The sequence below is a fragment of the Denticeps clupeoides genome, chromosome 11 (genome assembly GCF_900700375.1).
Source record: "Denticeps clupeoides chromosome 11, fDenClu1.1, whole genome shotgun sequence".
NCBI classification, from domain to species: domain Eukaryota; kingdom Metazoa; phylum Chordata; class Actinopteri; order Clupeiformes; family Denticipitidae; genus Denticeps; species Denticeps clupeoides.
In genome coordinates, this window is record NC_041717.1 from 21814944 (window position 1) to 21832029 (window position 17086).

At 40.8% G+C, this 17086-nt stretch overlaps 2 protein-coding genes across 2 annotated transcripts in view; both read right to left on the minus strand.

The window, feature by feature from the left end:
* Positions 1-530: 530 nt before the first annotated feature.
* Positions 531-7890, minus strand: LOC114799707 (zinc finger protein 708-like). The gene is made up of 3 exons (XM_028996510.1): positions 6996-7890; positions 1271-1323; positions 531-557 (listed from the first exon to the last, which is right to left on the minus strand). Exons 1-3 carry the CDS (start codon positions 7888-7890, stop codon positions 531-533), a joined length of 975 nt encoding a protein of 324 aa, XP_028852343.1.
* Positions 7891-13996: 6106 nt separating this feature from the next.
* LOC114799709 (zinc finger protein 91-like) overlaps positions 13997-17086 on the minus strand; it is a 33174-nt gene continuing 30084 nt past the window's right edge. Inside the window, exons 7-8 of the mRNA XM_028996511.1 lie at positions 14737-14789; positions 13997-14023 (exon numbers count right to left, since the gene is read on the minus strand). Coding sequence (XP_028852344.1) covers positions 13997-14023; positions 14737-14789 — 80 coding nt within the window. The remainder of the gene's footprint in view (positions 14024-14736; positions 14790-17086) is intronic.

Below are 17086 nucleotides of genomic sequence, written 5' to 3' on the forward strand. Positions count from 1 at the left end.
CATGGCAAGCCCCGCCCACTCTTTTATTTTTAATCATCTTATCATATAAAGTAGATTTAATTAGCAGATAGACGATTTGTGCATTTTGATGTTCTTTTAATCATATTACTTTTTAATTTAATGTTGATTTAAAACCAAAGAATGTCAATAATTAGTTATACATCATATATTCCTAATGAATTTACATTTACAGCATTTACCAGACGCCGTTATCCAGATCGACTTACAATCCGTAGTTACAGGGACAGTCCCCCCCTGGAGACACTCAGGGTTAAGTGTCTTGCTCAGGGACACAATGGTAGTAAGTGGGATTTGAACCTGGGTCTTCTGGTTCATAGGCGAGTGTGTTACCCGCTAGGTGACTACCATGCTATATGCTCAGTATAATAACATCCATTACATTAGGATTATTTTAATTATTAAGAAAACGTTTTATTGTTTTTTCAGTTTTCCTCGGGGCAAACAGTTGGGGGATGATACAGTGAAAACACCTCGACTGGTCAGGAACTGTTCAGGAATTAATATGCCGGTTAAACAAGAACGTCTCTGCTGAGGTCCTGAAGAGAATTGGGCGAATGAGTGAATTACACAATAGCCAATCAGAAAATAGCAGTATTGGATCTGGGTAAACTGCAACACAGCAACCAATGAAAAGGCACCTGGGAATTCTTCACAATATGCCACGTTGAGAGCTGTATAATGTTACTAGGCATGCCTAGTCATACGGCTGATGTATGGAAGAAAATCTGTCCTATTTGAATTAGAATTTTTTTTCCTTTATTGCATCAAAACAATGTTCCCGAATATTTTGCGTCTACAAATTTCCTGTACATATTTTCAGTGTATATTTTTCTATTTTTTGTATTATTACACAGCGTGCTCAAATTCAACTCATGACATTCAGGCAAACTAAGCATGAGCAACCAATCAGTAACCACCCACCCCACCACCCCAACATCAGCCACATACACCCGGAAATGTCAGTCCAAGGCCTTCGGAAAAGTTGCCAGCCCTGCACTGGAGTCAATTCAGCCACTTATCTGGATGTATATGGCCCCGATAATGAACTACAAAAGGTCTTGGTGTTCTTCTAGAAGGGACGCTATATCTTTACGGGGATAAAAGCTCGAAAGCATGAATTCAGATGAAAGGTAAATGCTGTTCTTGCCGTGTTTTGGCCCCTGCTCGCATAAGAATCTCGTTGCCAGCTTGATCAGTGCTCTGTGGTCAGTGTTCCAGTGTGCACTAACTGGTGTCTTGTAAGATTTACCTTTTGTGAAAAACACTTATTACATTGTGGGCACTGATATGGCTTCTCAGGACCTCCGATAAATGGTGCTAGTTGAATGTATCTCGTAGGTACGATGGTATCATTTGGTCGGTCATGTTCTGAGAGGTGTGTGGAAACAGCCTCTGAGTTCGGATTGACTTTTTGCATTGTTTTGTATGCTTCTTTAAAAATGAATTGGCTAATGATCTGTCTTTTGTTGCTTAAATAAGCTTAAATAATCTTTATTAAAAAAGCTTTTCAGAAATTTCTTTAGGGACAAAAAGAGCAGGTAGAATATGACATGATAGTAGTAAAAAATTTATGGTGTAATACATGTAACCTACTATGAAACTTTATACCAATTTCCGGGGTGTCTTTGTATTCAGATTTGATTATTCAGTTTGCTGATTTCCTTTTGTTCCTAACTCATTTCCCATTACATCAAAATAAATTCTATTCATGTTTCATGTAAGCTTTAAAACACTTCTAGATCCACTGCCTCAGTGTTTGGACTGGAATACAGCGCCACCTGGTGTCAGTACATGATCGATCAATTTCTCCATTGTATTTTTATTCTTTTTATTACATTTTACAATATTTACAATTGCTTATTACTCCGTTAAACAGACATCACTGACCATTTGCTGTCAAAGTTTCTGCATTGGGGAAATGCAGGGAAAATGTCCGGGATTCAGACACAGTCTCAGTGTTTAAATCCAATCTCAAAACCTATCTGTTTTCTCTGGCTTTTTGCTAAAGTCCTAGACCCTCATTTCACTTGATTTTGACGCAGTGTCAATTATAAAGTCCAGTTTATCACAGAGTCCCCCTGTTAGACACAGACAAAGTTAAATTCACTCTAGTTAGGCTGTCCTAGTTAGGGTACCGGGCCACTGTAGCACCAATATACCACTATAACCACGTATTTCAGTATCGGTCGTACAGTGCAACCGTCTGCCGCTGCTTCTGTTTGTTTTTCTCCGAGACACGGAATCAAGCGCCCAGACTACTGGCAGACCCCAGTGAAGAGACAAGCAGATACATCCTGGTTCCTGACAACTGCTTTACAAGGACAAAACATAAAACAAACCAGAGGGTCACCACAGCCACCACCACCACTACAACTACAGCTTCAGGGATCTTCAAATGGACCAGTAACATCATTACGGACACGTAATCTAGACCATGACACTGAATACATCCTGGACTTCTCCAACCCTACAACCGTAGGACTTATCATTATATCATATCCAACCCTGCACTGACACCATTTGCAGGCTCACTCTACCCTGGAAGGGGGTCCCTCTCTCTATCACTCCTTCCCAAGGTTTCTTCCTTTCTTTTTTTCCTCTCTCCTAGAGTTTTTTTGTGTGGAGTTTTTCCTTGTGTGCAGAAGGGTCAAGTGTGGGGGGTGTCAACTGTAGGGCCTGTCAAAGCCCATTGAGACATACTGTATGTGATTTTGGGCGTTATAAGAAATAAATGTTGTTGTTGTTGAAAAGAATCAAAGTCTTTTTCTGAATCTTAGTCAAACTAGAAGTCGCCCTGTTGCTGTTCACTATATATATATAATTCCAGCAACTTTCCCTGCCACTTCAGCATGAACGCATGCATGTCTGAAAATCTACAACTCCGAGAATTTAAACATAAAAGTACAATGCAATTTAGAAAGCACATTTTCCATTTAGCGTGAATTAATTGTTGTGTTGAAGTCAAAAACGTCACCAGCGGACTCACTCAGTTTACCCAGACACATTTCGTTGTGTGCACATGTGCTGTCCTGTCCAAATTCAATCATTTGTTCATCCTATTGTGCAAGTCTGGAAGAACGTGAGGCAAATTCACACACAGACACAATCAGAAAGGGGCTTCATCAGAGAAACTGACTTTACCCCAGTCCTCAGCAGGCCAATCCCTGTACCTTTAGCAGAATATCAGAGAACATGGCAAAAGTCCCCAGCGCATGTACAGCCTACCACTGCAGTTGATTGTCAGATGAGGTGTGTGTGGTGGGTGTTTGTGTGTGTGTGGACCCTTCCCCGTTTCCCTGGGGAGTAATTTTCCTAGGGCACTGTCTGAGAAGGTGGCCAGGCTGTGCACATCCCCAGCAGAGCCATGGGGCGCCACGTGTGTCCTGTGTTGACTGGAGAGAATCAGCTCCATGATTTCTGTTACATATGCTCGTTTCTCCCGTTCAATGGGGTTGTTTCCAGCAGCCCTTACTATGGCAGTGTTGACAAAGTAGCTGCGCCCCACACAACTTCCCTCTCTGTTACAAGCTCAAGCATGGCCTGTAGAGTAGGTGGGTGTTCCAATTGTAAATGGACGTCCAGCTACGCCGGTGACAGTGCCCTAACTCACTCACTTGGGGGCATGTGGCAATATGCAAGTAATCTGAGGGGCTCCCCCGGCTGCCTGAAGGGGTTGCTGAGTTCATTTTTATGGAGATCTGGCTCTCCGGAGATGTTTCTACAGCATGTGAACATCTACAGCATGTGTGCTTGTCATGGCCTTCTCTGAGACTCCCTCGGGTCCTCTGAGGGAGTTCTGCGATTTCTTTCTTCGTTCTCCCATTTTATTTGTTTCGCACCGTAATTAAGTGAAAGTGAATTCAATGTGAAACACTGCAGCACACGGTGACACAACAAAATGTGCCCTTTGTATTTAACCACCAGGCACCCGGGGAGCCATGTGTGGGGATGGTACCCTGCTCAGTGGAACCTCGACTGTTCGGGATTCGAGACGGCAACCTTCCGATTACGAGTCTTACCCGCTAGGCCACCACTTCCATGTATTTTTATTCATTTTATCCATATTCGTCAACCAAGCACATAACACCAAGGACCTGAAGCCAGTACTCAACTCAACAGGGTGGTAGTAGCCTAGTGGGTAACACACTCGCCTATGAACCAGAAGACCCAGGTTCAAATGCCATTTACTACCATTGTGTCCCTGAGCAAGACACTTAACCTTAAACTGCTCCAGGGGGGGACTGTCCCTGTAACTACTGATTGTGAGTCGCTCTGGATAAGGGCGATAAATGCTGTAAATGTAAATGTAACTCACTCTCTCTTAATTATTGTTTTAAACTTCTGACACCAATTGTAGAGTACACTCGAAGGCTGCTTAACTTCACCGTCATTGTGTCATCACAGATCTCCATGGACCCTTGGGACCTCCCAAAAGACTAAGGGTTTAGCAGACCCTGGGGACCTCCCGAACACCATCTGAAGTCTCTTTATATAGGTGGAGGTGACCAATAGGCAGATGGTACTTACCCTCACTCAGAGAACTTAACTAACCCTGACAGACAGCTGAATTCCTTTATCACGCTGCAATATGAATTTAAGCTTTGCTAATGGTAATTAGCTCTGAAGTTTTGATGACAGGTAGCAATGATAACCAGGAGCAACCAGGAAGTTGTGTTGGCGTTAAAAAAAAAAAAAAAACTTTATCACCCAGAAACTGCTATGTTTCGCACGTTTAAAAGCCATGATGGTCGGTGGAAATAATGTTTTAGGGGAGGGGCGGGAAATTCTCTAGCCAGAAAAAGCATGAGAAATGGGAGGTAACCTTTCCCCTTTTCATGTCATAAGGGGACAAATTCCAGATCCGATCGTCTGAGTTGCTGCTGTCTGAACAGTGAAGAAGAATGACCAAAACACTCTTTACACCTATCGCCATTTCTAGCCCCTGCAGGACCATAGACAGGCTAGAAGAACTCATATAGGGGAACTCGTATTAATTTTAAATAATACTTCGCAGGAGCTGGTGCTGACGTGACATACTGATTTCTCAGGCAGCGTCTTTGCACAACTAGACTGAAGGATCTGCCATGTAGAAGTATCTGTATGGAGATATACTTGTGTCAAAAGTACTCGTACATAATAAAGAATACGTAAACCTACCAATATGCAAAGATTTTGTAAAAAGGTGTGTACTAAAATGTCAACAGGGTTACACGTGCCACTCTGTAGGCTTACAAGTTTTAATTTTAAGAGTAGAGTTTTGCCAGTTCATAATCCCCTGGCAACGGAGGGATGGTTGCAGGAGCGCATTGTTTTCAGCAATAGATTTTAGGTCCAGGAATTAGATGTTTCTGCATACTCTATTACCCTCTAAAATGAATTGTACATGTACAAAACATAGAATTAAGTATACAATATAGACACACATTAAATGTAGTAACATTTTTCTTTATCTTAAATTAATGGACACTTTTTAATCAAAGTATAGTATATTAATTTGGTCAGTTAAGTAGTGAAGAGGAGGCCTCCAATTTCTCTGTCAAAACCCATTGGTCGGTAAAACGTAATTGTAATATGATCCAAACAAAGATCGCAATTGGGGTGTTAGTAGCCTAGTGAACCAGAAGACCCAGGTTCAAACCCCACTTACTACAATTGTGTCCCTGAGCAGGACACTGTCCCTGTAACTACTGATTGTAAGTCGCTCTGGATAAGCGCGTCTGGTAAATGCTGTAAACGTAAATGTAAATTGTTTAAAGGTCCGAGCACAGGTTTGCAAATATGAATATAGAATTTTATGAACATTTCTTAAAATTACGATGCCGTGTGATTAAACATATATTGAGAACATATGGATTGAAGTTATGACCAAACTGATGAGACTTTGTTTATTAAATAATTATATTGTGGTTTGGTGCACTGTTCTAAGTAATCAGTATAATGCAGCATGTAAAAATGTAAATTAATGGAAACTTTTTTATCAAAGTATAGTATATTAATTTGGTCAGTTAAGTAGTGAGGTGGGGGCCTCCGATTTCTCTGTCAAAACCCATTGGTCGCTGTCAACATAACTTCCTCCACATGACCTATGATTTGTAAATCCAAAACTGGAATTGTAAATGCGTAAACTGTAAAACGTAATTGTAATATGGAAACCGTAAAGTCGTAAGTATAATCTGTTTTTCCCAAACAAAGATCACAATTGGAGTGGTAGTAGCCTAGTGGTTAACACACTCGCCTGTGAACCAGAAGACCCAAGTTCAAATCCCACTTACTACCATTGTGTCCCTGAGCAAGACACTTAACCCTAAGTTGCTCCAGGGGGGGACTGTCCCTGTAACTACTGATCGCAAGTCGCTCTGGATAAGCGCGTCTGATAAATGCTGTAAATGTAAATTGTTAAAAGGCCCAAGTATAGGTTTGCAAATACGAATATAGATTTACATTTAATAAAATTACGATGTTGTGCGATTGAAAACATATTGAGAACAATTGGATTGAAGTTATGACCAAACTGATGAGGCTTTATATATGGAGATCAATGAACGACCAGTTTGTTCATTAGTTAATTATATTGTGGTTTGGTCCAATGTTCTAAGTAATCAGTGTAATGTAGCATGATTGCATTATTATGAATATGGATGTTGGAAAGTACAGTCTTGCACACAAAAGTGACAACTTCTGAGAAAACAAAACTTGCTTCATATTGTCTCAACAGCCGCAGGAATCAACACACGTCATTTACTTTTATTTATTGTTCAGAAACAACATTTTATTCACATTGAAATTATACCACGTGTCTGGACCTCCTTTCATTGGCTACCTCTAGACCTGTGTGTCCATCTATTTGTGTGCTTTTATGTGCAGCTTCTCTGTGTACTTTCAGGGTGGACATGTGAAAAAGTCTTGCCTCACTTCTCACCAGTCTTGTTAAAAAAAAAAAACATCACATTTTGGGAACTTGTGGGGCATCTCACCAGTGTGCACTAACTGGTGTTTTCTAAGGTTTATCTTTTGTGAAAAACACTTATCACATTCTGGGCACTTGTGAGGCTTCTCACCAGTGTGCACTAACTGGTGTCTTGTAAGATTTACTTTTCGTGTAAAACACTTATCACATTGTGGACACTTGTGGCTCTTCTCACCAGTGTGCACAAACTGGTGATATGTAAGATTAACCTTTTGTGAAAAACACTTATTACATTGTGGGCACTTGTGAGGCTTCTTGCCAGTGTGCACTAACTGGTGATTTGTAAGACTTACTTTTCGTGTAAAACACTTATCACATTGTGGACACTTGTGGGGCTTCTCACCAGTGTGCAATAGCTGGTGATATGTAAGAGTTAGCTTTTGTGAAAAACACTTATTACATTGTGGGCACTTGTGAGGCTTCTTGCCAGTGTGCACTAACTGGTGATTTGTAAGACTTACTTTTCGTGTAAAACACTTATCACATTGTGGACACTTGTGGGGCTTCTCACCAGTGTGCAATAGCTGGTGATATGTAAGAGTTAGCTTTTGTGAAAAACACTTTTCACATTCTTGGCATTTGTGGGTCTTCTCACCGGTGTGCACTAACTGGTGTCTTGTAAGATTTACCTTTTGTGAAAAACACTTATCACATTCTGGGCACTTGTGGGGCTTCTCACCAGTGTGCACTAACTGGTGATTTGTAAGATTTACCTTTTGTGAAAAACACTTATCACAATATGGGCACTTGTGAGGCTTCTCACCAGTGTGCATTAACTGGTGTCTTGTAAGATTTCCCTTTTGTGAAAAACACTTATCACATTGTGGACACTTGAAGGACTTCTGTGTGACAGCCTCTGTATGGCTCTCAGCATGTCCAAGACTTGAGCTTTCTTCTTGCATTGTTTTGTTTGGAAGCAAGTGTCTTTAAAAATGAATTGGCTAATGATCTGTCTTTTATTGCTTAAATAAGCTTAAATAGTCTTAAAGAAGCTTTTCAGAAATTTCTTTAGGTGACAAAAAGAGCAGGTACAATATGACATGATAGTAGTAAAGAATTTATGGTGTAATACATGTAACCTACAATGAAACTTGGGCAAAATTGCCCTTTTTACCAATTTCCGGGGTGTCTTTGTATTCAGATTTGATGATTCAGTTTGATGATTTCCTTTTGTTCCTAACTCATTTCCCATTTCATCAAAATAAATTCTATTCATGTTTCATGTAAGCTTTGAACACTTCTAGATCCACTGCCTCAGTGTTTGGACTGGAATACAGCGCCACCTGGTGTCAGTACATGACCGATCAATCTACATTGTATTTTTATCATTCATATTTTACAATATCATAATATTTACAGATCGCAGTTATGCGACAATTGCTTATTACGCTGTTAAACAGACATCACTGACCATTTACTGTCAATGTTTCTGCATTGGGAAAAGAATTTAGAAAGCACATTTTCCATTTAGCGTGAATTAATTGTTGTATTGAAGTCAAAAACGTCACCAGCGGACTCACTCAGTTTACCCAGTTCCAATAACCATCAGTGGTTACAATCATATCACATAGCACGTTAACAGCTGAATATATAAATCTTATATAACATCTGTATTATGATTATTTTATGCCAATAGACATGTATACTACAACAATATCTACGTCTACATAACCGGTTACAGGGCAGCCCTGTCACTCGCAATGTGGTGGATATAAATTTTATAGTGCACATTTTTAAGTGATTGTAACTGATTCAGGGGCAATGGAACCTCGTGGTTAAGGAAACGGCCCCGTAATTGGAAGGTCACAAGGGAACAACCAAGGTGCCACTGAGCAAAGTACCATCCCCACACATTGCTCTACATCTGGTTAAATGGTTATATGCACAGGACACATTTACAGTGAGCCAACAGGTACAATAAAACACCAGACTTAGCACAGCAAACCAACATCAGTATACCCCAAAGGAAGGGATTTTCCAACACATAAATGAGATCCCCAACAGAGCTCCTTGCAGATCTTTGTGGTGACCTCCCAAAAGAGTAAGGAGCTAGCAGACCCTGGGGACCTCCCAAACACCATCCGAAGTTTTGGATGGGAAGGTTACAGTGATGGGAAGGTTACTTTTAAAATGTATTCCAGTACAGATTACAGAATAAATGCCCCTAATATGTAGTTTGTAATGTATTCCGTTAAGTTACTCAATTTGAGTAACGTATTCTGAATACTTTGGAGTGCATTGGAGCGTATTGTTTTCAGCAATAGATCTTAGGTCCTGGAATTCGATTTTTCACATACTGTATTATTACCCTCTAAAAATAATTGTAAATGTACAAAACATCCAATTAAGTATACAAAATACACACGTTATATGTAGTAAAATTACAATACATTTTTTATCTTATATTAATGGAAACATTTTAATCAAAGTATAGTGTATTCCTTTGGACAGTTAAATAGTGAAGTGGGGGGGCTCCAGTTTTTCTGTTAAAAACCCATTGGTTGCTGTCAACGTAGCTTCCTCCACATGACTTATGATTCGTAAATCCAGAGCTAGAACTGTAAATGCGTAAACTGTAAAACAATTGTAATCATTATTCAGAAATGATATTTCATTCACATTGTAATTATACCAAGTGTCTGGACCTCCTTTCATTGGCTACTCCTAGACCTGTGTGTTTTATTAAGTGTCCATCTATTCGTGTGCTTTTATGTGTTAGTGCAGCTTCTCTGTGTGACTTCTCTCATGTACTTTCAGGGTGGACGTGTGAAAATGTCTTGCCTCTCTTCTCATCAGTCTTGTTAATAAAAACCCCATCACATTCTGGGCACTTGTGGGGCTTCTCACCAATGTGCACTAACTGGTGATTTGTTAGATTTACCTTGCGTGTAAAACACTTATCACAATCTGGGCACTTGTGGGGCTTCTCACCAGTGTGCACGAACTGGTGATTTGCAAGACTTACTTTTCGTATGAAACACTTATAACACTGTGTGTGGAAACAGCTTCTGAGTTCAGACTGACAGCCTCTGAGTTCAGACTGACAGCCTCTGTATGGCTCTCATCCAGTTCCATACTTGAGCTTTCTTCTTGCATTGTTTTGTTTGGAAGTACGCTTCTTTAAAAAATTAATGGCTAATGGTCTGTCTTTTATTGATTAAAAAAGGTTAAATAATCTTCTTTAATGAAGCTTTTTTGAAAATTCTTTAGGTGACAAAAAGAGCAGGTAGAATATGACATGATAGTATGAAATATTTTATGGTGTAAAACATGTAACCTGTCATACGTATTGTAGTGATCGGACTAGCCAGAACTTTTAACACCAGGTACCGACACAACAAGAGGAGAGTAGCAGGGTAATAGGGGAGGCATTCACCTAAGATCGTAATACACCCCTTGCCAGCTCTGGTTAGTTCTAATAACCAGCCAACAGCCCACTAACTCACCCAACACTCACCCTAACGGTGGGTAGAACCGCCTCACTAGCCCCAGAGTCGGCCATATGCAAATTAGCCCAGCCCTATTGGCTGCAAACGCTACAGTATTAAGAAATGTAATTAAGAAAATGATGCAATATCATACATCTTCACAATTTTACTTAAGCAAACTTTGTTTCTGTGTCAGTTAAGTAGCGGAAGGGGGCGGGGGGATTGTTACAATGATAATTGGGCAAAATTGGGATCCGGACCGGAGTTTAATTGTTGTCCTGTGTAATGTTCCCTAATCGTTTTCACATGTGTTAATTATATAAAGCTGCCCTGTTTGTTTCTGTTCGCTGTCAGGTCTTTAACGTTATGTTCCATGTTCACCAGTGTCTACGTCTCGTATGTCTCCCCTGTCCTGTGATTCACCAGTAAACCCCGGTTTCGTGATGTCAGGTGAAAGCGTCCTTCATTCCTCGTCATTCCTCGTCACTCTTCGTCATCCTCTCCGTACACCCGCCGCATCATGCCCGCATGGTCGTGACAATGTGGGGTTAGGACCTCAGTGGCACCTTGGCTGTTCGAGATTCAAACCCACAACCTTTTGAGTATGGGTCTGTTTCCTTATCCACTAGGCCAACCAATGAAAGGATTGGGAAATAAATATGGTCCATCTGGCTACAATATATATTGTCAAAATCCTTAATGGTGCTGCCCATTCTGGTCCTAGATCTTTTGATGTAAATATTATGCAAGGACCACAGCACGGTCTTTAGGATCCCTGAAGAGAGGGTCAGTGACAATGGATGAGAGATGGGACCACTGTCTGTTTTGAGATAGGGGTGATTGGGTATGATTTGAGAGCCACAGTATATCCACAATAATTTGGAGTTGGTTGATGTAATCATAAAATATAGCATCATAAATAAAACTAAAAATACAATTTTATTTAGAAACTCTCAGGTTGTATAGATTAATGCAGTTGATCCCAGAAATCCAGAGGTGGGTGCTCAAGAAAATGAAGAAGCCTGGTCTGAAGCTGTTCAAATTAATCTGGAAAAAGGAAGCGCACAAATGTGTGGAAAGACATATTATAAAAGCTTTTTATGGCAATAACTGTCGGGCGACAAACAATGGCCTGTATGAAGTCATGCCATGCTGTGATAAAATTATTGTCAGGCCAGATGGCACTCGCTAGGAAGCATGTGACTGAAGATAAACAGCAATGCAGACTAAATAGCTAGCAGAATTATAACTGTGTTGGGTCTGTCCTAACATTCCTCACATTGAACCCCCTACTAAATTGGCTTGGGCAGTGATTACTCTGCAAAAAACCAGAGTGAAATACACGGGTTCCAGAGGGTTCAGTGCTGGGCCCTCTCTTATTTTCACTGTACATGCTGCCATTTAATGCTCGGTCAATTCGATTTTAATTTTTCTTTTTTTTGCAAGCTGGATAAGACCAAAGTATTGTTGGTTGTCTCAAAGGGGCGGGACGTGAAGTGTGCTGGTTTTTCTACTGGTCCTAGTACGTAAAAAATTTTGGTGTGACATTTGATACTGATTTGTCAATTGGTTGTCACATTCAAAATATTTCCAGCACGGCGTACTTCCACTTTGATTTCACAGAAGTGTGTTTGACTTGGAGTTACATTGTGTTGTTTAAGTGAGCTACATCTAGACTGGATAACTGCAATTCTCTGTTTTCTGGTTGCTCTGCTGCTTCATTGAATAAACTTCAGCACTAGAAGGTATGATCACATTTTGCCTCTATTTTCTTCTTTGCATTGGTCACCAGAATTTCAAGATTCTGATCTGTGGCTTATCAGGTAGCCAACTCATCATTAGCTCACTCTTCTCTTTTCACCATCCACTACGGTGTGGATGATATATACTGCCTGGGGAGTTTCCTGGGTCGGAGTGATCACGTGACCTGGCCGAACTCCATGGACTGCCCTACCTTGCTGAATCTTGGTTCTTTTCAAGGCTTTCTTCTTGTTAGAGGGACTTTTTTCCTTGCCATTGTTGCCTTTTTGAGCACTGTTCTATTTCTTAGGTGCTTTTCCCGCCTTGTTACAGCTTTATTCCAAAATAGATTAAATAATTTTTTCCTCAGAATTCTACACACAACGCCCCATAATGACAATGTGAAATGCATGCTTTATAATGGCACGCTTTTTACTTAACTTTATTTTTAATAGTCTAAATCATCACCATAAACGTGTATCGCTCTGGTTAAGGGCGTCTTGATAAATGCTATAAATGTAAATGTGTATGGTTTTACTAGGAGTGTGTTGGTCATTTGGAAATTGTGTGTAAAGCAGTGAGTTGTGATTACAGGTCTGTTAAAAGAGTGCTGTGCAGTGGATTGTGTTTGCACATTTGCAAATTGTGTGTTACAAAAGTGCAAGTGCAAAATGGTGGATTTTGTGATGCTGCACACTGACCACTAGAGGGAAGCAATGTATAAAATTAAACCACCGTGGCGCATTCTTCCTTGTACAGCGTGAAATATCAGGTGTTCATTTACATTTTCATGCCTTATCCCCACATGCACAACGACAGACAATTTTAGCTTATGCTTTATAACAAAGTTCTTGTCTGTCCAACGTAAAGCAAATTCACACACAGACACACCAGCAGGGCTTCCAACTCTCATGCAATGGACGTGAGACATGCACATCTTCACAGCTCTCCGTCATACCTCCAATTTCTCACGCTGAACATCTACTTTATCTGTCTGATCTGTGATCGATCAATAAGGCCTTACGCACAGCTGAACAGGCAGAGAGGTGTCCCCTCCTGTCCTCACTCCTCTATGGTAGGTGGCGCATCTAATGATGCATCAGCTGAAGAAGCTGTGATTGGAAGCGGGATCTATTGCCAGTTGAGAAGAAGAGGAGGGAGTAGAATTGAGCGTGACGGTCTCTCTTTAGTCTTTTGTCACACATTGTATTTCTCACGCTGAAACATTATTTGTAGGCTAATTTGCTGAAAACCATGCCCATGAAATAAATGTAGAGCTATGTCTCATTGCAGGCTGCAAGACGGCCTGCCCCACCCATGGCAAGCCCCGCCCACTCTTTTATTTTTAATCATCTTATCATATAAAGTAGATTTAATTAGCAGATAGACGATTTGTGCATTTTGATGTTCTTGTAATCATATTACTTTTTAATTTAATGTTGATTTAAAACCAAAGAATGTCAATAATAAGTTATACATCATATATTCCTAATGAATTTACATTTACAGCATTTACCAGACGCCCTTATCCAGATCGACTTACAATCCGTAGTTACAGGGACAGTCCCCCCCTGGAGACACTCAGGGTTAAGTGTCTTGCTCAGGGACACGATGGTAGTAAGTGGGATTTGAACCTGGGTCTTCTGGTTCATAGGCGAGTGTGTTACCCGCTAGGTGACTACCATGCTATATGCTCAGTATAATAACATCCATTACATTAGGATTATTTAAATTATTAAGAAAACGTTTTATTGTTTTTTTGTGGAGACCAACTGCAGTTTTCCTCGTGGGCAAACAACACCTCGACTGGTCAGGAACTGTTCAGGAATTAATATGCCGGTTAAACAAGAACGTCTCTGCTGAGGTCCTGAAGAGAATTGGGCGAATGAGTGAATTACACAATAGCCAATCAGAAAATAGCAGTATTGGATCTGGGTAAACTGCAACACAGCAACCAATGAAAAGGCACCTGGGAATTCTTCACAATATGCCACGTTGAGAGCTGTATAATGTTACTAGGCATGCCTAGTCATACGGCTGATGTATGGAAGAAAATCTGTCCTATTTGAATTAGAATTTTTTTTCCTTTATTGCATCAAAACAATGTTCCCGAATATTTTGCGTCTACAAATTTCCTGTACATATTTTCAGTGTATATTTTTCTATTTTTTGTATTATTACACAGCGTGCTCAAATTCAACTCATGACATTCAGGCAAGCTAAGCATGAGCAACCAATCAGTAACCACCCACCCCACCACCCCAACATCAGCCACATACACCCGGAAATGTCAGTCCAAGGCCTTCGGAAAAGTTGCCAGCCCTGCACTGGAGTCAATTCAGCCACTTATCTGGATGTATATGGCCCCGATAATGAACTACAAAAGGTCTTGGTGTTCTTCTAGAAGGGACGCTATATCCTTACGGGGATAAAAGCTCAAAAGCATGAATTCAGATGAAAGGTAAATGCTGTTCTTGCCGTGTTTTGGCCCCTGCTCTCATAAGAATCTCGTTGCCAGCTTGATCAGTGCTCTGTGGTCAGTGTTCCAGTGTGCACTAACTGGTGTCTTGTAAGATTTACCTTTTGTGAAAAACACTTATTACATTGTGGGCACTGATATGGCTTCTCAGGACCTCCGATAAATGGTGCTAGTTGAATGTATCTCGTAGGTACGATGGTATCATTTGGTCGGTCATGTTCTGAGAGGTGTGTGGAAACAGCCTCTGAGTTCGGATTGACTTTTTGCATTGTTTTGGACGCTTCTTTAAAAATGAATTGGCTAATGATCTGTCTTTTGTTGCTTAAATAAGCTTAAATAATCTTTATTAAAAAAGCTTTTCAGAAATTTCTTTAGGGACAAAAAGAGCAGGTAGAATATGACATGATAGTAGTAAAGAATTTATGGTGTAATACATGTAACCTACTATGAAACTTTATACCAATTTCCGGGGTGTCTTTGTATTCAGATTTGATTATTCAGTTTGCTGATTTCCTTTTGTTCCAGACTCATTTCCCATTACATCAAAATAAATTCTATTCATGTTTCATGTAAGCTTTAAAACACTTCTAGATCCACTGCCTCAGTGTTTGGACTGGAATACAGCGCCACCTGGTGTCAGTACATGATCGATCAATTTCTCCATTGTATTTTTATTCTTTTTATTACATTTTACAATATTTACAATTGCTTATTACTCCGTTAAACAGACATCACTGACCATTTGCTGTCAAAGTTTCTGCATTGGGGAAATGCAGGGAAAATGTCCGGGATTCAGACACAGTCTCAGTGTTTAAATCCAATCTCAAAACCTATCTGTTTTCTCTGGCTTTTTGCTAAAGTCCTAGACCCTCATTTCACTTGATTTTGACGCAGTGTCAATTATAAAGTCCAGTTTATCACAGAGTCCCCCTGTTAGACACAGACAAAGTTAAATTCACTCTAGTTAGGCTGTCCTAGTTAGGGTACCGGGCCACTGTAGCACCAATATACCACTATAACCACGTATTTCAGTATCGGTCGTACAGTGCAACCGTCTGCCGCTGCTTCTGTTTGTTTTTCTCCGAGACACGGAATCAAGCGCCCAGACTACTGGCAGACCCCAGTGAAGAGACAAGCAGATACATCCTGGTTCCTGACAACTGCTTTACAAGGACAAAACATAAAACAAACCAGAGGGTCACCACAGCCACCACCACCACTACAACTACAGCTTCAGGGATCTTCAAATGGACCAGTAACATCATTACGGACACGTAATCTAGACCATGACACTGAATACATCCTGGACTTCTCCAACCCTACAACCGTAGGACTTATCATTATATCATATCCAACCCTGCACTGACACCATTTGCAGGCTCACTCTACCCTGGAAGGGGGTCCCTCTCTCTATCACTCCTTCCCAAGGTTTCTTCCTTTCTTTTTTTCCTCTCTCCTAGAGTTTTTTTGTGTGGAGTTTTTCCTTGTGTGCAGAAGGGTCAAGTGTGGGGGGTGTCAACTGTAGGGCCTGTCAAAGCCCATTGAGACATACTGTATGTGATTTTGGGCGTTATAAGAAATAAATGTTGTTGTTGTTGAAAAGAATCAAAGTCTTTTTCTGAATCTTAGTCAAACTAGAAGTCGCCCTGTTGCTGTTCACTATATATATATAATTCCAGCAACTTTCCCTGCCACTTCAGCATGAACGCATGCATGTCTGAAAATCTACAACTCCGAGAATTTAAACATAAAAGTTCAATGCAATTTAGAAAGCACATTTTCCATTTAGCGTGAATTAATTGTTGTATTGAAGTCAAAAACGTCACCAGCGGACTCACTCAGTTTACCCAGACACATTTCGTTGTGTGCACATGTGCTGTCCTGTCCAAATTCAATCATTTGTTCATCCTATTGTGCAAGTCTGGAAGAACGTGAGGCAAATTCACACACAGACACAATCAGAAAGGGGCTTCATCAGAGAAACTGACTTTACCCCAGTCCTCAGCAGGCCAATCCCTGTACCTTTAGAAGAATATCAGAGAACATGGCAAAAGTCCCCAGCGCATGTACAGCCTACCACTGCAGTTGATTGTCAGATGAGGTGTGTGTGGTGGGTGTTTGTGTGTGTGTGGACCCTTCCCCGTTTCCCTGGGGAGTAATTTTCCTAGGGCACTGTCTGAGAAGGTGGCCAGGCTGTGCACATCCCCAGCAGAGCCATGGGGCGCCACGTGTGTCCTGTGTTGACTGGAGAGAATCAGCTCCATGATTTCTGTTACATATGCTCGTTTCTCCCGTTCAATGGGGTTGTTTCCAGCAGCCCTTACTATGGCAGTGTTGACAAAGTAGCTGCGCCCCACACAACTTCCCTCTCTGTTACAAGCTCAAGCATGGCCTGTAGAGTAGGTGGGTGTTCCAATTGTAAATGGACGTCCAGCTACGCCGGTGACAGTG